The following is a 23,618-nucleotide window of genomic DNA, read 5'->3' on the forward strand; positions in this document are numbered from 1 at the left end:
TCCCCGCCCCCTGCACCTGAAGGCTCCCTCGCCACCCACTTGTCCCCAGAGAACTGTTTATACAGCACCAGTTCCTGCTGCCTCCAGCATGAGCCATCTCCACCACAACAAAATAAACGACTGCGCAAAAAAACATCTTTCAGGCTGGAGTATAAATAGTACCAAGTTGCAATTTTAAACCCTGCAACCTTCATCTCACAGCTGGGACTATTTCTGTGCCTCAATGAGGGAGACAGGCGGGAAGACTGGGAAGAAGAAAGATCATCCCCCACCCAAGTTAAATTACAATGAGAAAATATCATTATCACCCCAAGGGAGAAAAGATGAAGCCAAGAGGTCACCTTGGTGGGAGAGGGGGAAGTTTGGTTGTTCTTTCTGACCCAGGGGAAAGAGAGAGAGGAGAGGAGCGGGGTGCAGCGGGTGACAGAGAGATGCTGGGAGCGCAGGTGCATGCAACACAGACCCGGGTCCAGACACGCTTAGGAACACACAAACTGCGTGGGAGGCCATGGGAGCCCACGCCCCAGCTGGGTGGGATGCCTCCTTCCTGAGATGTCTCTGCAGCGCTGTGCTTATGGGAAGCGTATCACAACCCATCCTGGCCCGCTCAGGAAGAGCATGGCGTGGTCACGGCACTGCTGGGTTCACCTTCCCCCTCTGCCAGCTGTGCAGCTGGAACCCAATGGCTTCACTTCTGCATTTCACTGCTGCTGGCTCTCCTGTGACAGGAACCATCATGCCCTTTTGGCAGAGTGGTCAGAAGGTTAACCTGACGTCCTAAATGTGGCTAACTCATTTAACGGATGCTGACACATAGCAGGTGCATGATGAGGGGTTGCTTTCCATAGCTAGCTCTCTCTTTTTTGTATTTTAATTTTTGTAGAGACAGGGGTCTCACTATGTTGCCCAGGCTGGTCTCGAACTCCTGGCCTCATGCAATCCTCCTGCCTCAGCCTCCCAAAGTGCTGAGATTATAAACATGAGCCACTGCACCCACCCAATCTCTCTTACCATAGAATAAAAACAAGGGCTAATCACTGTATCAGAATTACCTCACTTACTTCTCACAAGAGCCCTGTGCAGCAGTTACTACTATTTCCCTCGTTTTATGGATTGAGAAACAGAGGATCAGAGAGGTTAAGTCTCTTATTCAAGGTCACGCAGCTAATCAATATCAAAGCCAGAATTTGACCCTGAGCACTCTAACTCCAGAGCTAGAATGTGTAACCAGATGTTCACTGGGGCCGGGTACGGTGGCTCATGCCTATAATCCCAACACCGGGAGGCTAAGGTTGGAGGATCGCTTGAGCCCAGGAGTTACAGTCCAGCAACGGGGAGAGTTTGTTTCTAAAAATAATTAAAAAAAAAAAAAAACTAGCTGGGCATAATGGTGCATGCCTGTGTGGTCTCAGCTACTTGAGAGGCTGAGGCAGGAGGGTCACTTGGGCCCAGGGGGTCGCAGCTACAGTGGGCTGTGATGTGTCACTGCACTCCTGGGTGACAGAACAAGACTGTCTCAAAACAAAGACAAGACGTCTTTGGGGAGGTTAGAAATGCATCCCCTCAGCCGGGCACCGTGGCTCATGCCTGTAATCTCGCGCTTTGGGAGGCTGAGGTGGGCGGATCATGGGGTCAGGAGATCGAAACCATGCTGGCTAACACAGTGAAACCCAGTCTCTACTAAAAATACAAAAAATTAGCTGGGTGTGGCAGGGTAGGCGCCTGTAATCCCAGCTACTCGGGAGGCTGAGGCAGGAGAATCGCTTGAACCTGGGAGGCAGAGGTTGCAGTGAGCTGAGATCGCGCCACTGTACTCCAGCCTGGATGACACAGCAAGACTTCTCTCAAAAAAAGCAAAGAAAAAGAAATATGTTCCCTTCGTTGCTGCTCGTCAGCTATGGTCAGTCCCCTACCTCACCCCCTGGTACCTAAGGAGGTTCCCAAAAGCAGGAGGGAAACTAGAGAGTGTTTGCTGACTGTCTGGTTCACCCAACTAACAGGAAGGCGCTCAGGATAAGCCAGCCCACCATGCCCACAAATCACTCACGGGACAGTTTTCTCACAGGATAATCCTCTAAGTGGCCTCAGAAACGAGAGTCCCCAAGCTGCAGCCCACGTGCCTTTGTAACAGCCTGTGAGCAAATGAATGCCCTTGCTGTTCTCTGCAGCTCCCTGGGCAGAAATGGCTTCACTCAGAGGGGAGGAGGTGAGAGGCTGACTATAAGTGACATTCGGAAACGGACTGGTGGAGATGGTGAGTGGGTTGTTTTTTTTTTTTTAAACACCTGCAAATTATGGTTTTCACTTTCTTTTCCCACATCCCTGCTTCTCACAATGGTAGTACTAGCTTTCCATCTGGGAATGCCCAGAAAACGGAGAGGGGCTGGCCCTGCTCACCAAGAGACTGGTACGAAAAAACACAAAAAGATCCTCCACCCATGATCCTCTCTAACTCCACCGACGGAAACTGCATCGTCCCCTTGCTCAGGCCACATACTTCCGAGCACCCTGGACTCTTCTCTCCCACCTCCCACCCCATCCAATCTGCCAGCAAGGCTTCTCAGTTCTACCTTCAAAATGTCTCTACCCAAATCCAACTACTTCACTCTCTCGCCCATACAACCAACCACCCTGGCACAAGGCACCATCATCTCTTGCCAGGACTACTGCAGTAGCCTGGTCACTGGTCCTGGCTTCCTGTTCTTACTACCCTTCAATCTACTCTGTGCGGTCTTGCTAAAACAAAAGCCCTAGGCTCGGCGCGGTGGCTCATGCCTGTAATCCCAGCACTTTGAGAGTCTGAGGTGAGTGGATCACCTGAGATCGGGAGTTCAAGACCAGCCTGACCAACATGGAGAAACCCCGTCTCTACTAAAAATACAAAATTAGCCAGGTGTGGTGGCCCATGCCTGTGATCCCAGCTACTCAGGAAGGCTGAGGCAGGAGAATCACCTGAACCCGGGAGGTGGAGGTTGCAGTGAGTCGAGATCATGCCATTGTACTCCAGCCTGGGCAACAAGAGCAAAACTCCATTTCAAAAACCAACAAACAAATCAAAAGCTCTCCCCACCCCAAATCCTCCACTGTACCACTTTGCACTCACAGGGATGGCTGCAATCACAAAAATGGAAACTGATGAGGGCTGCGAGGATGCGGAGGAACTGGAAGCTCACGCACTGCTGGGGGCAAGGGTACAACGGCGCAGCTGCTCTGAAAACCAGCCCAGCATCTCCTCAAAAGGAACACGGAGTCACCTTACGACCAAGCGGTGTACCCAAAAGAAATGAAAACAGGCCAGGCACAGTGGCTGATACATGTAGTCCCAGCACTTTGGGAGGCTGAGGCAGGCACATCACTTAAGCCCATCCTGGAGTTCAAGTCCATCCTGGGCAACATAGTGAGACACCATCTCTACAAAAAAAAAAAAAAACCTACAAAAATTAGACAGGCATGGTGGCCTGTGCCTACAGACCCAGCTACTTCGGATGCTGGGGTGGGAGAAGGGCTTGAACTCAGATGATCAAGGCACCATGATGGCGCCCCTGCACTTCAGCCTGGGCAACAAAGCAAGACCCTGTCTCAAAAAAAGAAAAATAAAAAGAAATGAAAACATATGCTCTCACAAAAACTTGCACAATATTTATTACAGTCAAAAAGTAGAAAAGGCTGAGTGCAGTGGCTCACGCCTGCAATTCCAGCACTTTGGGAGGCTGAGGCAGGCAGGTCACTTGAGGTTAGGAGTTCGAGACCAGCCTGGCTAGCATGGCGAAATCCTGTTTCTACTAAGACTACAAAAATGAGCTGGGCATAGTGGCACAAGCCTGTAGTCCCAGCTACTTGGCAGGCTGAGGCAGGAGAATTGTTTGAAACTGGGAGGCGGAATTTGCAGTGAGCTAACACCACGTCACTGCGCACCAGCCTGGGACACAGAGCAAGACTGCATCTCAATTAAAAAAAAAATAGCCGGGCGCGGTGGCGGGTGCCTGTAATCCCAGCTCCTCGGGAGGCTGAGGTGGGAGGATCGCTTGAGCCCAGGAGTTCTGGGCTGTGGTGTGCTATGCCGATCGGGTGTCCGCACTAAGTTCGGCATCAATATGGTGACCTCCGGGAGCGGGGGACCACCAGGTTGCCTAAGGTGGGGTAAACTGGCCCAGGTCGGAAACGGAGCAGGTCAAAACTCCCGTGCTGATCAGTAGTGGGATCGCGCCTGTGAACAGCCACTGCACTCCAGCCTGGGGAAAAAAATAGTGAAACCTTGTCTCTTAAAAAAAAAAAAAAAAAAAAAGAAACAACCCAATGCCCATTAATTGATGAATGAACAAACAAAATGTGGCGTATCCATACAATAGAATATCATTTGTCAATAAAAAGCAATGAAGCACTGATGCACACTACAACATGGACGATTCTTGAAAACGCAATGCTAAGTGAGAAGAGCCAGGCACAAAAAGTCACGCATGACATGATTCCATTTCTAAGAAATGTCCAGACCAGGCCCAGTGGCTCACGCCTGTAATCTCAGCACTTTGGGAGGCCAAGGCGGTCAGATCACTTGAGGTCAGGAGTTTGAAACTAGCCTGGCCAACATGGTGAAACCCCATCTCTACTAAAACTACAAAAGTTAGCCAGACATGGTGGCATAAGCCTGTAGTCTCAACTACTCGGGAGGCTGAGGCACGAGAATCACTTGAACCCTGGAGGCAGAGGTTGCAGTGAGCCAAGACTATGTCACTGCACAGTCTGGCCTATAGAGTGAGGCTCCATCTCAGAAAAGAAAAGAAATGTCCAGAGAGAAAGGCAAATCCACAGAGACGGAAAGAAGTAGATTTGTGGTTGCCCCTCTGGATGGACTGGCAGGGAGAGGAGGGAATAACTGCTAATGCTGATGGGATTTCTTTTTTTCTTTTTTTTTGAGACAGACCCTCTCTCTGGTGCCCAGGCTGGAGTGCAGTGGCATGATCTCGGCTCACTGCAATCTCCGCCTCCTGGGTTCAAGCGATTCTTCTGCCTCAGCCTCCTGAGTAGCTGGGATTACAAGCATGTGTCACCATGCCCGCCAAATTTTTTGTATTTTTCATAGAGATGGGGTTTCACCATCTTGGCCAGGCTGGTCTCGAACACCTGACCTCACCTCGTGATCCACCCACCTTGGCCGCCCAAAGTGCTGGGATTACAGGTGTGAGCCACCATGCCCAGTCCGGTGATGGGGTTTTTGGGTCATGGAAATGTTCTGGAATTAGCTCATGGTGATGTCTACACAACAAAGTAAACATGCTAAGAGCCAACAAATTATACACTTTAAAATCATAAATGTATAAGTGAATCATATATCAACTTTTTTTCTTAGAGACATGATCTCACTCTGTCATTCAGGCTAGAGTGCAGAGGTGGGATCACAGCTCACTGCAGCCTCCAACTCCTAGGCTCCAGGGATCCTCCAACCTCAGCCTCCTGGGAAGCTGGGACTACAGATGGGCACCACCATGCCTGGTTTCAATTTTTTAAGAGTCCTCCTTCATCTTCCACCCTCTCAGAAAACACCAAAGGGGGGCCTTGCCAGCCCTACCCTATCTGGAGACTCCACCTCCTCCTGATTTCCATGCCCGCTGCCCAGCCCCCACCCACAACACTAGCCAAAGCCTCACCACAGGGCCTTTGCACCTGCTGTTCCCTTTACTGGTGAAAATTGTCTCTCACTTCCTTCCAGCTTTTACTCAAATATTTCTTCTCAGTGAGGCTTTCCCTGACCCTGTAGCTCCCCTACTCCTGGTCCTCCTTCCCCAATTTACTTTTCTTGTTAGCGTTTATTACCACCTAACATACCACCTATTTTTCTCAACTTGTTTCCTGTCATCTCCTCACCACAAGAAACCTCTGGAGGGCACAGGTTTTCATCTCTTTCATTCACCTTTCAATTCCCACAGCCTAGAATGAAGTCTGGCAAATGATAGGTACTTAAGTTTCAAAGATGGCCCTCCAACTCCCTCCCATCCCACACTGCTTTTGCAAAAGGACCTTGCAGCTCCTCCGGTGAAGACGCGGGATCCATTCCTCCCCACCGCCGAATCTAGGCTGGCCTGTGACTTGCTTGGGCCAACAGGATGTGATGGGAGCAAGGCTCTGTGACTTCCAGTTCTAGGCCTTGAGACACCTCGAAGCTTCTGATTCACCCTCTGGGAAACCAGAAGCCACATAAGAAAGTCCAGGCGGCACCACGGGACAACAAGAATCAACAATAACTTAATTGTACATTTTAAAATAACTTAAAGGTCCTAGTCAGAGCAATCAGACAAGAGAAAGAAATAAAGGGCATCCAAATGGGTAAAAAGAAAGTCGAACTGTCACTGTTTGCCGATGACATAATCATATACCTAGAAAACCCTAAAGACTCCTTCAGAAAGCTCCTACAACTGGTAAATGAATTCAGCCAAGTCTCAGGATACAAAAACCAATGTACACAAATTAGGAGACTGCTATACACCAACAGCAACCAAGCTGAGGATCAAATCAAGAACTCCTTTTACAAAAGCTGCAAAAAATAAAAAAATACTTAGGAATATACCTAACCAAGGAGGTGAAAGACTTCTAAGAAAACTACAAAACACTTCTGAAAGAAATCATTGATGACACAAACAAATGGAAGTACATCCCATGCTCATGGATGCGTAGGATCAATATTGGGAAAATGACCACACTGTCAAAAGTCACCTACAAATGCAATGCAATTCCCATCAAAATACCACCATCGTCCTTCACGGAACTAGAAAAAAACAATCCTAAAACCCGCATAGCCAAAGCAAAATTAAGCAAAAAGAACAAATCTGGAGGCATCATGTTACCTGATTTCAAAATATACTATAAGGATTGGGTGCAGTGGCTCACGCCTGTAATCCCAGCATATTGGTAGGCTGAGGTGGATTGATGGCTTAAGGTCAGGAGTTCAAGACCAGCCTAGCCAATATGGGAAACCACGATTCTACTAAAATATAAAAATCAGCCAGGCGTGGTGGTGCACGCCTGTAATCCCAGCTACTGCGGAGGCTGAGGCAGGAGAATTGCTTGAACCCAGGGGGCAGAAGTTGCAGTGAGCTAAGATGGCACCACTGCACTCTAGCCTGGGCAATAGGGCAAGACTCCATCTCAAGAAATATATATATTTTTTTCATAAATATATATCATATATATTTCATTCATATATATTTCATATAAATACTTCACATATATATGCTTCATATATATTTCATATACATAAATATGTATATATGGCCATCATCATCAAAAGAGCATTTTATTGGTATAAAAATAGGCACAGGCTGGGGATGGTGGCTCACGCCTGTAATCTCAGCACTTTGGGAAGCCTAGGCGGCAGATCATAAGGTCAGAAGTTCAAGACCAGCCTGACCAACATGGTGAAACTCTGTCTCTACTAAAAATATAAAAATTAGCTGGGTGTGGTGGTATGCACCTGTAATCCCAGCCATTCAGAAGACTGAGGCAGGACAATCACTTGAACCCAGGAGGCTGAGGTTGCAGTGAGCCGAGATGGCGCCACTGCACTCCAGCCTGGGCAACTGAGAGAGACTCTAAAATAAATAAATAAACAAAGGCACACAGCCAGGCGCCATGGCTCATGCTTGTAATCCCATCATTTTGGGAGGCCAAGGTGGTTGGATCACCTGAGGTCAGGAGTTCAAGACCAGCCTAGCCAACATAATAAAACCCTGTCTCTACTAAAAATACAAAAAAATTAGTCAGGAATGGTGGCGGGCGCCTGTAATCCCAGCTACTCAGGAGGCTGAGGCAGGAGAATCGCTTGAACCTGGGAGGCGGAGGTTGCACTGAACCGAGATTGCACCACTGCACTCCAGCCTGGGCAACAAGAGTGAAACTCCATCTCAACAACAACAAATAGGCACATAGAGCAGTGGAACAGAACAGAGAACCCAGAAATAAACCCAAATACTTACAGCCAACTGACCTTTGACAAAGCAAACAAAAACATGAAGTGGGGAAAGGACGCCCTATTCAACAAATGTTGCTGGGATAACTAGCTAGCCACATGTAGAAGAATGAACCTGGACGCTTATCTCTCACCTTATACAAAATCAACTCCAGATGGATCAAACACTTAAATCTAAGACCAGAAACCATGCAAATTCTAGAAGGTAACATTGGAAAACCCCTTCTAGACACTGACTTAGGCAAAGACTTCATGACCAAGAACCCAAAAGCAAATGCAACAAAACAAAGATAAATAGATGAGACTTAATTAAACTAAGAAGCTTTTGTGCCGCAAGAGAAAATAACCAGCCAAGTAAACAGACAACCCACAGAGTGGGAGAAAATCTTCACAATCTACACATCCGACAAAGGACTAATATCCACCACCTATAAGGAACTCAAATCAACAAGAAAAAAACAATTCCATCAAAAAGTGGCTAAGGACATGAAGAGACAATTCTCATACACAAATGGCCAAAAAATATATGAAAAAATGCTCAATATCACTAATGATCAGGGAAATGCAAATCAAAACCACAATGTGATCCCACCTTACTCCTGCAAGAACAGCTGTAATCAAAAAATCAAAAAAAAAAAAAATAGATGTCTCTACTAAAAATATAAAATTAGTGGATGTGGTGAAAAGGGAACACTTTTCCACAGTTAGCGGGGATGTAAACTAGTCCAACCACTATAGAAAACAGTGTGGAGATTCCTTAAAGAACTAAAAGTAGATCTACCACTTGACCCAGCAATCCCACCCCTGGGCATCTTGAAGTCATTATACGAAAGAGATACTTGCACATGCATGTTTATAGCAATCGCAAAAATACAGAACCAGCTCAAGTGCCCATCAATCAACAAGTTGATAAAGAATATATGGTATAGATACATACATATACCATGGAATACAACTCAGCCATAAAAAGAAAATCATGACATTTGCAGCAACGTCGTGGATGTAACTGGAGACCATTATTCTAAGTGAAGTAACTCAGAAATGGAAAATCAAACCTCGTACATTCTCACTCACGTAACTGGGAGCTAAGCTATGAGGATGCAAAAGCATACGAATGATACACTGGACTTGAGGGACTTAGGGAAAAGGGTGGGAGGGGCTGAGGGATAAAAGGCTACACACTGGGTACTGTGAACACTGTTTAGGTGACACATGCACCAAAATCTCAGAAATCACCACTAAAGAACTTACTCATATAACCAAACACCACCTGCTCCCCAAAAACCTACTGAAATTAAAAAATAAAAAATAAAACAACTTAAAGGCCAGGCGCAGTGGCCTATGCCTATAATTCCAGTACTTTGGGAGGCTGAGGCAGGCAAATCACTTGAGGTCAGGAGTTTGAGACCAGCCTGAGCAACATGGTGAAACCCCATCTCTACAAAAAAAAAAAAAAAAAAAATTAGCTGGGCGTAGTGGCACATACCTGCAGCCCAGCTACTTGGGAGGCTAAGGTAGGAAGACTGCTTCAGCCCTGGAGGTGGAGGTCTCAGTGAGCCAAGATTCCACCACAGCACTCCAACCTGGGTGACAGAGTAAGGTCCTGTCTCAAAAAATAATAATAAAATAAAATAAAGAGTGTAATTGGACTAGGCGTAGTGGCTCACACCTGTAATCCTAGTGCTTTGGAAGGCTGACGCGGGAACACCACCTGAGGTCAGGAGTCTGATCACCTGAGGTCACGAGTCTGGCCAACATGGTGAAACCCCATCTCTACTAAAAATACAAAAATTAGTCATGTGTGGTGGCACATGCCTGTAATCCCAGCTATTTGGGAGGCTGAGACATGAGAATCATTTGACCCCAGGAGGCAGAGGTTGCAGTGAGCCAACAGATGGGCAATAGACCAAGACTCGGTCACACACACACACACACACACACACACACTCACACACACACACACACACACACACACACACGAGTGTAATGGGACTGTTTGTAACTCAAAGGATAAATGCTTGAGGGGATGGATACCCCATTCTTCATGATGGGCTTATTTCACACTGCATGCCTGTATCAACACATCTCATGTACCCCCTGAATATACGTACCTCCTATATGCTCACAAAAATTAAAAATTAAGCAATAAAACTTAAGAAAAAAAGAAGTCCAGGCAACTCTTCTGTAGAGGCCACACAGTGAGAGAGGCCCCAGAGGTTGAGAGGCCACATGGAGGAAATGAGATGCCCCAGCCATTAGCCAGCACCAACACTAGACACATGGGCAAGGCCGTGCCGGACCTGCCAGGGTGGCCAGTCCTCCCACTGAATGCAGCCCATGCATGCGTGAACCCATGAAACGGCACTTGCTTGAAGCTGCTAAGGTTTGGGGTAGTTTGCCACCCAGTGATTGGTAATCAATACAGTAGTCATGAATATTCATTGCAGAAAAGAAAGGAAGATGAAAGGGAGGAGAGAGAGAAGGGAAGGGGTGGGGGAGGACTTGCGCTGCCTGGAAGAGCTGCAGCCTGAGAACAGCAGCCGGGGCTGCTCCTTAGTCCCAGCCTTGTATGTTACGCTGTGTGGTCTCAACCGCACCTCTGACCATCTCTGTGCTTCTGATTCCACATTTGAAAATTGTGAGAAGGCCAGGTGTAGTGGCTCACGCCTGTAATCCCAGCACTTCTGGAGGCCAAGGTAGGTGGATCATGAGATCAGGAATTCGAGACCAGCCTGGCCAAGATGGTGAAATCCCGTCTCTACTAAAACTATGAAAATTAGCCAGGTGTGGTGGTGGGTACCTGTCATCCTGGCTAGTTGGGAGGCTGAGGCAGGAGAATCTCTTGAATCTGGGAGGCGGAGGCTGCAGTGAGCCGAAATCACACCACTGCACTCTAGCGAGGGTGACAGAGCAAGACTCCGTCTATGAAAAAGAAAATTGTGAGAAAAACAATCTGCAGACTCTGTCTCATGACAGAACGTAAAGAAGTCTACTAAGTCACTCTGGGTCACTCCCAGTGAGATGCCGCCTCCGTATAAGATGACCCTATTAGGGTCTTCAAACTCAAATGACACAGAAGCCATGCAGGTAATAAATACAAGAGAAGTGGGCTGTGCTGAAGATGATTTTCTGCAAAGTGTTGATTTTCCATTTCCCACTTTTTTTTTTTTTTTTTGAGACAGAGTCTTGCTCTCTTGCCCAGGCTGGAGTGCAATGGCGCAATCTCGACTTACTGTAACCGCCGTCTCCTGGGTTCAAGCGATTTTCCTACCTTAGAGCCTCCTAAGTAGCTGGGACTACAGGTGTGCACCACCATACCTGGCTATTTTTTGTATTTTTAATAGAGATGGGGTTTCACCATGTTGGCCAGACTACTGAACTCAGGTGATCCACAAGCCTCAGCCTCCCAAAGTGCTGGGATTACACATGCGAGCCACCGCGCCCAGCCAGTTTCCCACTTTTGACAGAGATTTCACTTATCTCTAGGAAAAATAGCAGTGTAAGTGGGGTCATAAAGAGCAGGTGACATTCAGCCTCCAGGTCAGGGAGACAACAGGGAGTGGTGGAGGCTGCAGCAAACAGGAGACCCCAGGCCCTATTTAAATGGGGTGGCTGCTACGGGGCCCCAGCTTGTGCCAGGTAGGGAGGTGCCAACCCTAATTTGTTCAAGACAAATGGTGATCCAGATGTTTATGCAAATTCTCTTGATTTCAAAATGTTCAAAACTAGCCTGGTAAATTAAAAAGCACTATGATGGCCAAATATAACTGTCTGTAGGCTGAATGTGGCCTTCAAGCCTCTGGCCAATCTCTGTGTTTTTAAAACACAAACACATATGAAATGACCAGAACAGGCAAATTTAGAGAGACAGAAAGAAGATTCGTGGCAGTGGGGGGCAGTTGGGGAATGGGAGATAATGGGTGCAGTGCTTCCTTTTGGGGTCATAAAAATGTTCTAAAATTGGTTGTGGTTGATGGTTGTACAATTATGTGAATATCTTAAAAGCCATTAAATTATACACTTTAAACAGGTGAATTGTATGTATGCAAATCACATCTCAGTAATGCTGCATGCAAGTGCGTGCATGCGCGTGCACACACACACACACACACACCACTGAAGAATACTCTTAGAATAGTAGGGTCCGTTCAGCCCAGGCAGAAAAAGCATTCTCATCTCTATGCACAGGACAAGAGATGAAATGAAGGTTGAAAGACCCAGAAGCCAGGGAGCAAATGAAGTGATTCTCCGAGTAGCGTTAGGTATGAACTACAAACAGGAAGGAGCTGGCAGGTTAAACAATGACCCACCACCCAGGAGAAACACGGGAACTCTTCCTCTCAGGTCCTCAAGGCAGGACAGAGTTCCGGTCCTGGTCCCAAAAGGATCCTTGATCTTAAGGTCCGAATGTCCAGAAAGGGCTGACTAGTCTGCTCTAAAATCACACAGACCCTGACTTCCAGGAAGGATAATTTGGCAACAGCAGCCAACATTTAAAATGCATGTGCCAGAAAAAAAAAAAAAAAGATTAAAAAGGAAAAAACCACACACACACACACACACACACACACACACACACACACACACACACACGAGACACACAAAAGAACAAAAAATAAAAATAAAACTCATGTGCTGTCTATGGCCACACTACCCTAAACATACCTGATCTTGTCTAAAATGCAGGTGCCCTCAGACGCAGTAATACATCTCCTAGGTATTTATCCTACATATTTGCATAAATGCAAAATGATGTATGTGCAGAGATATTTATTGCAGGACACTTTGTGACAGCAAAAGATTCCACGTGACTTAACTGTCTGTCAACAGAGGAATGGTTACCTAAAGTGTCATTTAGACAGACAATAAAGTTCTGTCTAACTGCTGAAAATAATCAGGTGCCTCCTGTGCGCTCATACAGAAAGATCTCCAAGACATGAGTGAAAAAGGCATGGGTCCAGGCACGGTGGCTCACTCCTGTAATCCCAGCACTCTGGGAGACTGAGGCAGGTGGATCACCTGAGGTTAGGAGTTTGAGACCAGCCTGGCCAATATGGTGAAACCCTGTCTCCACTAAAAAAAATACAAAAAAAAAAAAAAAAAATTAGCTGGTTGTGGTGGCACATGCCTGTAATCCCAGATACTCAGGGGTCTGAGGCAGGAGGATCACTTGAACCATGGAGGCAGTGGTTGCAGTAAGCCAAGATTACACCATTGCACTCTAGCCTGGGCAACAAAAATCGAAGCTCCGTCTCAGAAAAAAAAAGCATGATGTAGAGACTGGAGGTAGCAGGAGGTAGGGACTTCCTTGTCCTACCTGCCCAGAAGGGGGACATGGGAAATGAACAGCAGGGGGATCGGGGAGGGGCACAGGGCTGAGGACTGGGGAGGCAGTGCTCCCACATCCCTCCACGGCCACAGGGTCTTTTGGATTTGTAACATGTGCATACATTTTTAGACAAAATTTTTAAAAAAATAAAACCAGCTAAGCGTGGTGGCTAAAACTCGTCATTCCAGCACTTTGGGAGACCAAGGTGGGAGGACTGCTTAACCAGGAGTTCAAGACCAGCTTGAGCAATACAGTGAAATCCTGTCTCTTAAAAAAAAAATATATATGTATATATACATATATATACATATATATATACAGATATATACATATATATATACATATATATATATTTTTAAAAACCAACTCCAATTTACTTTATTTTTTACTTTTTTTTTTTTTTTTTTTTTTGAGATGGAGGCTTGCTCTGTCACTCAGGCTGGAGTGCAGTGGTGTGATCTCGGCTCACTGCAACCTCCACAGTTCGGGTTCAAGCGATTCTCATGCCCCAGCCTCCCAAGTAGCTGGGACTATAGGCGCACACCGCCACACCTGGCTTTTTTGTATTTCTTGTAGAGACTGGGTTTTGCCACGTTAGTCAGGCTGGTTTCAAACTCCTGGCCTCAAGTGATTGCCCACCTCAACCTCCCAAAGTGCTGGATTACAGGCGTGAGCCACCATGCTCAGCCAACGTGTTTTGTTTGTTTTTTGAGACAGAGTCTCACTCTCTCTTACCCAGGCTGCAGTATGGTGGTGTGATCTCGGCTCAGGGCAACCTCTGCCTCTCAGGTTCAAACAATTCTCCTGCCTCAGCCTCCCAAGTATCTGGGATTACAGGTGCCCACTGGCATGCCCAGCTAATTTTTGTATTTTTTTTTTAAATAGAGATGGCGTTTCACCATGTTGGCCAGGCTGATCTCGAACTACTGACCTCAAGTGATCTGCTCACTTCAGCCTCCCAAAATGCTGGGATTACAGGCATGAGGCAACATTCCTGGCCAAACGTGTTTGTTTTAAGGCTTCTGTGTGATGCTGAGGATTAGCCAGATGGGGAACCTTCATCCAAGGCTCTAGGCAGACCCTCACCCAAAGCAAGGACATGTCCTATCATAAAAGGTTGCCAGAGCCCTGAGGCAGGCTCCCTCCACAGCTGGGAGGTTTTGTGGGTAGAAAGTCAGGTACATATGAGAGAGGCTGCCTCTCCCAGCACCTGCCTTGGCCCTGGCTCTTCATGCCCTGGAAGGTTCTGGTGCAGGGAGGCAGCCAGCTCAGTCCTTGTCCACCTGGATGGCGAGGCAGCCGCCTCCGGTGTCCCTGCTGCCACTGTGGTCCCCCCAATACATTCTAGCACCGTAGCCACAGGTCTGTGAATCTTTTCATTTGTTATTATCGTTGAGACAGGGTCTTGCTCTGTCACCCAGGCTAGAGTGCAGGGGCACTCATAGCTCACTGCAGCCTCAAACTTTGGGGTTCAAGCGATCCTCTCACCTTAGCCTCCCAAAATGCTGGGACTACAGGCGTGAGCTACTACGCCTAGCACAAGTTGATAAATCAGATCCTGTCCTTTATGCATGACCCTAGAACAGAATCCAGACTTCTCCCCTGGGGACCCGGGCCCTGGTGTGGCCCTGTCTACCTCCCCTGATGCTTGCTGTGGTCACCGAGGTCCCTCTACTCAGGCACCTCCCAGTTCCTCATCTTTCCCCTGTGGCCAGCCATCTGCTGGCAGATCTTTGATCTCTGGCCCTTTCCATCCTCCTTCCCCTCAGCCTGCATCACCCCTCAGGTGTCTCCTGCGTGGCGCTCATCACCACTTAGTCACTCTGTTTGTTGCTAGTCTGCTCATCTTCCTCCCCACCTGTCTGGCTGGTCTCAGCCAGTGCCTGACGCAGTGTCTGGCACAATGCAGGTTTGCCATACAATTTAAGAAACTGGCCAGGTGTGGTGGCTCACACCTGTAATCCCGGCACTTTGGGAGCCGAGGTGGGCAGATTGAGCTTGAGCCCAGGAGTTCACGACCAGCCTGGGCAACAGAGCAAGACCCCATCTCAGAAAAAGTTTTAAGGAATAAATCTTGGAACTACATATTTGAGACAGTAGACCATGCCCTGGAGTACCACCCAACAGACTTTTTTTTTTTAGATGCAGTTTTGCCCTTGTTGCCCAGGCTGGAGTGCAATGGTGCGATCTCAGCACATGGGATCTCCACCTCCCAGCTTTAAGCAATTCTCCTGCCTCAGCCTCCCAAGTAGCTGGGATTACAGGCACCTGCCAGCACGCTCAACTAATTTTGTATTTTTAGTAGAGACAGGGTTTCACCATGTTGGCCAGCCTGGTCTCGAACTCCTGACCTCAAGTGATCTACCTGCCTCATCCTCCCAAAGTACTGAAATTACAGGCATGAGCCACCTTGCCCAGACCCCCACTGCAGACTTCTAATCCAGCACCCCAAATTTGAATGCCCAAAGGGGACCAGCAGTTCACACAAGAAGGACGCAAGCTAGGAAGGTTCTCGTAGGCACACTATATTTGCAGCTTGGACGTAATATTCTTAGCTTCTACAAAGAAAACGCCTCTCGCACATTTTTCTTGAAACTCAAGGCCACCTTTGGCTAATTTACATTTTTCTACTTTTTCCAAGTAGAGCTTGGAGCAATATTTCCCTTTTCTCTCATCCTGACTAGAAAAATCAAAAGTTTGCCAGGCACGGTGGCTCAAGCCTGTAATCCTAGCACTTTGGGAGGCCAAGGCAGGCAGATCACCTGAGGTCAGGGGTTCGAGACCAGACTGGCCAACATGGTGAAACCCCTGTCTCTACTAAAAACACAAAAATTAGCCAGGCATGATGGCAGGGACCTGTAGTCCCAGCTACTCGGGAGGCTGAGACAGGAGAATCACTTGAACCTGGGAGGTGGAGGTTGCGGTGAGCCGAAATTGTACCGCTGCACTCTGGCCTGGGTGACAGAGATTCCATTTTGAAAAAAGAAAGAAAAGAGAAAAATCAAAAGTTCAAGCAGCAGGTAAATGGTAACTGGTAACTGACACTGCCTTCAGGATGAGGGTGACAATAAGGAGAAGTGCAGCTGTGGCAGAGGGCCACTACTAGAGCACATGGACCTAGTATCACCAGACTGTCCATTTTTAAAAATAAGCAAGAAACTCAGATTTTTCCAAGAAAAATGTCCATTTCTAAAACCCTACAAGGGCTGAACTTTGAACCAGTTCAGATGCTGGATGAGGCCTCTAGGCCACCAGTTTGAGAGCCCGGAGCTAATCCATGCGTGGTTAAAAGTACCAGGTACAGGCTGGGCGAGGTGGCTCACGCCTGTTATCCCAACACTTTGGAAGGCCTAGGCGGGTGGATCACTTGAGGTCAGGAGTTCGAGACGAGCCTGGCCAACATGGCAAAACCCTGTCTCTACTGAAACAAAAATCAGTTAGGCATGGTGGCATGCACCTGTAGTCCCAGCTACTAGGGAGGCTGAAGCAGGAGAATCGCTTGCACCTGGGAGGTGGAAGTTGCAGTGAGCAGAGATTGCACCACTGCACTCTAGTCTGGGCGACAGAGCGAGACTCTGTCTCAAAAAAACAAAACAAAAAAAAAAAAAGTGAGGGGGAAGTTCACACCAGAAAGAGGGGGGGCAGGGAACCTGTTTGAACAGAAAACCCCAGAGGCCCTGGAAACAGTAACTCACCGCCAACCCCGCTCAAGGCACTGCCCTTTCGCAGCTCCTCCGTCTGGGGAAAGCAGTATGAAGTCCAGGCAGAGCCTGTGCCCCTCACTTGCTGCATCTCCTGCTGCTTCATCCCCGACCCCCTCTTCTATCCCCCAAGATGCTCAGCTTCATGCCCAGGGCTTTTGTAAGAACTGTTCTCTCTGCCTGGGGTATTTATCTCCTCAGCCAGCCAACTCCTATTCAGACTCAGGGCTCATCCTAAGACAGTGCTGCTTCAGGGAAGACCTCCATGATTGCACCCACCCAGACAGTAACCTTCTGTTCACCCTCCTGAATCTCTGTGCACACACAGGCGCCCTATCTCACATCTGCCCATATTGTGTGCTTCGTAGCATTCATTACAATTTAGAGGTCTTATTTGTTATGACTTTGTTTTCTTTTTTGAGATGGGTCTCACTCTGTCGCCCAGGCTGAAGAGCAGTCATGTGATCTCAGCTCACTGCAACCTCTACCTCCCAGAGCCCAGATGATCTTTCCTCAGCCTCCCTAGTAGCTGGGACTGCAGGCACACACCATCACCATGCTCAGCTAATTTTTGTAGACACAGGATTTTGCCACGTTGCCCAGGCTGGTCTCCAACTCCTGGGCACAAAGGATCCACCCACCTCACCCTCCCAAAATGCTAGGATTATAGGTGTGAGCCACTGCATCTGGCGTTGTTGTGTGTTTATTGTCTGGCAGTGCCATGGGGCGAGGGCCTTGCGCGTCTCACTGCCTGTGGTGTCCCCAGCTCCAGGAAGGACTTGGAATGTAGAGAGGCTGAATGAAGCAGGCCCCACTTCATGGGAGGCCCAGGACCCCCTAGGACTGGGGCTGACTGGACTGAGATTCCTACTGCTCTGTAGAAGAGGCAAAAGTGTCCCTGGGAGGCAGGCTGGTAGGGAGGAAGCTGCTGTCCAGGCCTGTTTGCAAACCAGGTTCCCCTTTTCCTGCTCATCTGCCCCCCTGGAAACTGTTCCAGCTTGGGGATCTGCTAATGAATTAGGCTTTAAAAGAGGAGGCTGCACATGACTCTGCTCTGGCGCAGCTTCTGTCTCTTTTGGTAAATAAACTTCAGCAAGTGCGTTAAGTGGGTTATTGCTGCATGGAGCTACAGGGAGTTGGGGCTGTTTATTACATGTCCATTACAAATGAGCATTAGCAAATCCGTGACTGAGCTAAAGAGAGCCCTGAGTGAGAAAATGAAATTAATACACGCCGTTTCTCTTAAAGACTATTCCTAATAGAGACAAAATGAAGCTGGGACTTAGCCACCAGGCACAACGACATCTTGCTGCTGAGTAAGGGAGAGAAGAAACAAAAAACGCACTCAGGACACTAAAGACAGTGAAAAGTCATAGACAACCTGTCTGTCCCTGAGTCCCTGGGACACTAGACCAAAGTGTGCCTGGGGAGCGCTGAGCCTCCCCCAGGACCCTGCCTGGCAAAACGCAGCAGCCCTGAACCATTCATGAAGGATTCGTCAGTTACACTACATCCACACGACCACCTTTAGCCTGTGAGAGCCTCCGTATGCTGAGCCATAAAATCGACATAACACCATCCCAGTCACTGGGTCACTGCCATGACAATGACACAAGCCATGAACAGAGTTTGGCAAACTGGTGCCACACAGTATGTGCTCAGGGATGGGTACAAGTACCATTTCATCGTGGGACACTAGGAAGTCAGAGAGTCACGGAGACCCAGGCTCTCGGACATGGAAGCCACACATCTCATGGGACTACTGAACACTTCGAATGTGGCCAGTCCAAGCTGAGATGGACTGAAAGTTCTGTGTCAAAAGCCTGATTTTGAAAATGCAGGACATGGCCGGGCGCGGTGGCTCAAGCCTGTAATCCCAGCACTTTGGGAGGCCGAGGCGGGTGGATCACGAGGTCAAGAGATCGAGACCATCCTGGTCAACATGGTGAAACCCCGTCTCTACTAAAAAAAAAAATACAAAAAATTAGCTGGGCGTGGTGGTGCGTGCCTGTAATCCCGGCTACTCAGGAGGCTGAGGCAGGAGAATTGCCTGAACCCAGGAGGCGGAGGTTGCGGTGAGCCGAGATGGCGCCATGGCACTCCAGCCTGGGTAACATGAGTGAAACTACGTCTCAAAAAAAAAAAAAAAAAAAGAAAGAAAATGCAAGACAGAGAACAGAATGTGAAATCTCATTAACTTTTTTCTGTTGATCACATGTTGAAATGTTTTGGATATACTTTTTATTTTTGTTTTTTATTAACTAGAGGCGGGCCTCACTATGTTGCCCAGGTTGGTCTGGAACTCCTTGGGCTCAAGCAATCCTCAGCTTTGGCTTCCTGAAGTGCTGGGACTACAGGCGTGAGTCACTGCACCCGGCCCAGATAGACTGTCACTTTAAATATATTGAAATTAATTTACCTGTTTCTCTTTTTCTCTCTCTTCTGGGTTTTCTTTGTTGTTTGGTTTGGTTTTTTGAAACAGAGTCTCACTCTATCACCCAGGCTGGAGTACAATGGCGTGATCTCGGCTCACTGTGGCCTCTGCCACCTGGGTTCAAGCGGTTCTCGTGCCTCAGCCTCCTGAGTAGCTGGGGTTACAGGCATGCATCACCACGCCTGGCTAATTTTTGTTTTTTTTTTTTTAGTAGAGACGGGGTTCCACCATGTTGGCCAGGTTGATCTCAAACTCCTGGCCTCAAGTGATCCACCCGTGTTGGCCTCCCTAAGTGCTGGGATTACAGGCCTAAGCCATGGTGCCCGGCCACCGGTTTTTCATGTAGCTCCTAGAACACTAAAAATTGCATAGGTGGCTCACATTTGTAGCTCCAATTATATTTCTATTCGACGGTGTTTATGGAAACATATTCACGTTCTTTTTAATTTTTAAATTGTTTTTAATCTTTTAACATTTTTTGTAGAGACAGGGGTTTCCCTGCATTGTCCAGAATGGGCTTGAACTCCCGGTCTCGAGTGATCCTACCACCTTAGCTTCCCAAGTCGCTGGAATTACAGGCAGAAGCCACTGTGCCCTGCCTCCATGTTATTTTTAAAATTGAGATAATATTCACAAACCACAAAACTCATCCTTTTAAAGTGTACGATTCCTCAATTTTCAGTATATTCACAAATTTGTGCAACCATCACAACTAACATCCAGAACATGTTCATCACACCAAATCGAAGCCCCATACCTTCCCACTGCTGCCCTCACCCGTCTATCTGCCCATGCGATTTTGAGTAAAGAAAAAAAAGCAAGTTGCAGGACAGTATTACAGCAGCGAGGTTTTCTTTAAAACTCATATAGGCCATTAGCTCAGTGACTTCTGAGATAAAAGAAAAAAAAAAAACTAATATAGGCCAGGCGAGGTGGCTCACATCTACAATCCCAGCACTGTGGGAGGCCGAAGTGGGCAGATCACCTGAGGTCAGGAGTTCGAGACCAGCCTGATCAACATGGAAAAACCCCATCTCTACTAAAAATACAAAAATTAGCCAGGTGTGGTGGTGCATGCCTGTAACCCCAGCTACTGGGGAGGCTGAGGTAGGAGAATCACTTGAACCCGGGAGGCAGAGGTTTCAGTGAGGTGAGACTGCACCATTTCACTCCAGCCTGGGCAACAACAGCGAAACCTGCATCTCAAAAAAATGATAATAATAAAACTAGCATAAATCGGCTAGTCACAATGGTACAAGCCTGTAAGCCCAGCACTTTGGGAGGCTGAAGCTGGAGGATCTCTTGGTCCCAGTAGTTCAAGACCAGCCTGGGCAACATAGAGACCTTGTCTCTACAAAAGAACTTTGTTTAAAAAGTTAACCTGACATGGTGGTGTGCCTGTGGTCCTGGCGATGTGGGAAGCTGAGGTGAGAGGATCGTGTGAGCCCAGGAGGTTGAGGCTGCACTACTGAGGTTTGATTGTGTCACTGCACTCCAGCCTGGGTGACAAAGTGAAACCCTGTCTCAAAAAAAAAAAAAACCCTAAAAAACTAAAAAATGTTTTTTTCAAAAATGGGAAAAAAAAAAAAAAAAAGGAAAAAAGAAAAAGAAACAAATATATATATGTAATAAATATATATATGGAAAGATAGATTTTATGCATTTTTTTGAGAGAGTTTCACTCGTTGCCCAGGCTGGAGTGCAATGGTGCAGTCTCAGCTCACTGCAACCTCTGCCTCCTGGTTCAAGCAATTCTCCTGACTCAGCCTCCCAAGTAGCTGGGACTACATGCCCTCCTGACTCAGCCTCCCAAGTAGCTGGGACTACATGCCCAGCTAATTTTTAAAAGTTTTTATTAGAGACAGGGTTTCACCATGTTGGTTAGACCGGTCTTGAACTCTTGATCTCGTGATCCGACAGCCTCGGCCTCCAATAGTGCTGGGATTACAGGTGTGAGCCACCGCACCTGGAGAGGCAGGTTTTGTAAAAAGAGTCTCACTCTGTCGCCCAGGCTGGAGTGCAGTGGCATGACCAAGGCTCACTGCAGCCTCAACCTTCCCCTGTCCACCATCCCCATCCCCACCTCAGGCATCCTCCTGCCCCAGCCTCCCAGAATGCTGAGAACACTGGTATGAGCCAATACTTTGCCTAGACATATACAGATATACACAAATCTACATTTGTAGTGCCTTTTTTTTTTTTTTTAGACCAAGTCTCGCTCTGTCACCCAGGCTGGAGTGCAGTGGCACAATCTAGGCTCATTGCAACCTCTGCCTTATGAGTTCAAGTGATTTTCCTGCCTCAGTCTCCCGAGTAGCTGGGACTGTAGGCGCCTGCCACCACGCCCGGCTAAATTTTTTTGTAGTTTTAGTAGGGACGGAGTTTCACCGTGTTAGCCAAGATGCTCTTGATCTCCCGACCTCGTGATCCGCCCGCCTCGGCCTCCCAAAGTGCTGGGATTACAGGCGTGAGCCACCTCGCCTGGCCCTATAAATGCACTTTAAATGTCCAGAATGATTTACACCAAACCGTTAACGCTGGTCTTCTAAGAAAACTAGAATTAGGGTGGGAGAGAAAAGAGAGAGGGGTGCACAGCCTTTATTTTAAATACTCTCGAACTGCTTTTGTGGTTTAAAAAGAAAATGGGTTGAATTTCTGGTCGTAAATAACTCCTAGTGAACTCGGGTGAATAACTTTCTCACAGCACCGTCGACAGATGCCTTCTGCCGGAAGGTAGAGGGTCTCGTTTTGGATCTGCTTTTCATTTGGTGCTTTTAAAATAGAAAGCGCAGACAGAGGCGTGGTGTTTTCGCTCCGAGCTGCAGCAGCGCAGCACGGCCTCGGGGCTCCCCGCACAGCCGCAGCCTGCGGCACCGCTCGACCGGGGCACCGCTCGGGGACAGCCAGGGCAGGGGCGGTCCCGGGGTCCCTCTCCCCCAGGGCCGGCCTGGCGAAGGGCGGCGTCTCGGGACCCAGCGGATGCTGGGGGACCTGGGTGGGGAGGGAAGGCGAGTCTGGGCCTCCGGGGCCCGGTGTCGCCCAGAGGAAGGAGCAGGGGCGACCCGCTGCGCATCTCTGGGTGGCGCCCCGCAGCCACCCTCCAGGAAAGGGGAATCCCCGGACCCCCCAACTCCGAGAGCGAGAGGATGCTCCGGCGAAGCCGAGGTTCCCTATTTGGAGCCCGGACCCCCAACCGCGAGACCCCTCTCCTGCAACTCCACAGCCCCGTCCCCTACCTCGGTCCCAGGCTCGGGGGTCAGGAAGAGCGCGAGCTCGCGCGCTCCGCTGCGCATGGGCTCCGGCCGGTCGGCGTCCACGAGGAGCATCAGGAGGGCGGCGAGGTCCAGCTGGCGGAGGCTGCCTGGGAGCCCGTAGTTGCGCCCCGGCCTCAGAGCCCCGCCCCCGGCCCGCTGCATGCCCCGCGGCCCGCCTGGCGGAGGAGGGGCAGGTGCGCTCACCGCGGCGGCGGCTCGCAGCTCCAGGAGCGCCGGGCCGAGCGGGCAGCGCCACCCAGTGGCGAGAGCCGCGCGCTACGCCCGCCCCCGCAGCACCTGGGCATCAGGGCTTTGCAAACTCGCTTGCAGATGGCAGTCACCTGGAGCTCTTTCAGAATTTCCCAAGCCCGGATCACACAGTCTCTGGGTTGGGACCTGGGCATCAGGATTTTTTGATGTTTGCTCGGTGGTTCCAACCAAATTGTTGAACCGAAACTAAATTTGAGAACTACTGGGGTAAGCCTCCCCTCCCCATCGGAATCCCGGTAGAGCACGGGCTCCCGGCCCCCGCGGACAATAGAATCCCCGGGGAGCTTTTAAAAGCCCGGGAGCCAGGCCTCGCGCCAGGCCGAATAAGTCGGAATCATTCGGGGTGGGGCTTGGGCATCAGTAGTTTCTAAAGCTCCCCAGGTGATTCCAACGGGCGTCCGGGTTAAAGAGGCGCTATCTTAGAGGAAGCCCAAAGCTGCTCCCCGCCTCCGCCGCCGCCGGTTCCCATCCTGCTAGAGCATCTAGTTTGCAGCGGGCGGAGGGTCCTAGAAGGTAGGGAAGCCCGAGTGTAATGGTGCTCGTCTTCCTCCAAGGGGCAGCTTTTAAAATAAGCTTCACCAGGAAATGATTGAGCACACTAAATTTGACAACTGCCCCCACGCCCTCCACGCCCTCGGAGGCTGGTCTAGACCCTTTACAGGCCCTAGGG

The 23,618-nt window shown here is 48.8% G+C and overlaps 1 protein-coding gene across 3 annotated transcripts in view; it reads right to left on the reverse strand.

The window, feature by feature from the left end:
* The window catches only part of BCAS4 (breast carcinoma amplified sequence 4), an 88,281-nt gene extending 65,346 nt beyond the window's left edge, over positions 1 to 22,935 (reverse strand). For 2 of the 3 annotated variants that reach the window (XM_032256004.1, XM_032256005.1), the window contains exon 1: positions 22,661 to 22,898. In XM_032256004.1, the coding sequence (XP_032111895.1) occupies positions 22,661 to 22,840 (180 nt within the window). In that variant the 5' untranslated portion in view covers positions 22,841 to 22,898. Of the gene's footprint in view, positions 1 to 22,660 lie in introns of all 3 variants that reach the window. The other variant, XM_032256003.1, reaches the window with a different exon arrangement.
* Between the last annotated feature and the right edge of the window lie 683 nt (positions 22,936 to 23,618).

The sequence above is a fragment of the Sapajus apella genome, unplaced genomic scaffold, assembly GCF_009761245.1.
Source record: "Sapajus apella isolate SASKATOON/1434 unplaced genomic scaffold, GSC_monkey_1.0 scaffold92, whole genome shotgun sequence".
Lineage (NCBI taxonomy): Eukaryota > Metazoa > Chordata > Mammalia > Primates > Cebidae > Sapajus > Sapajus apella.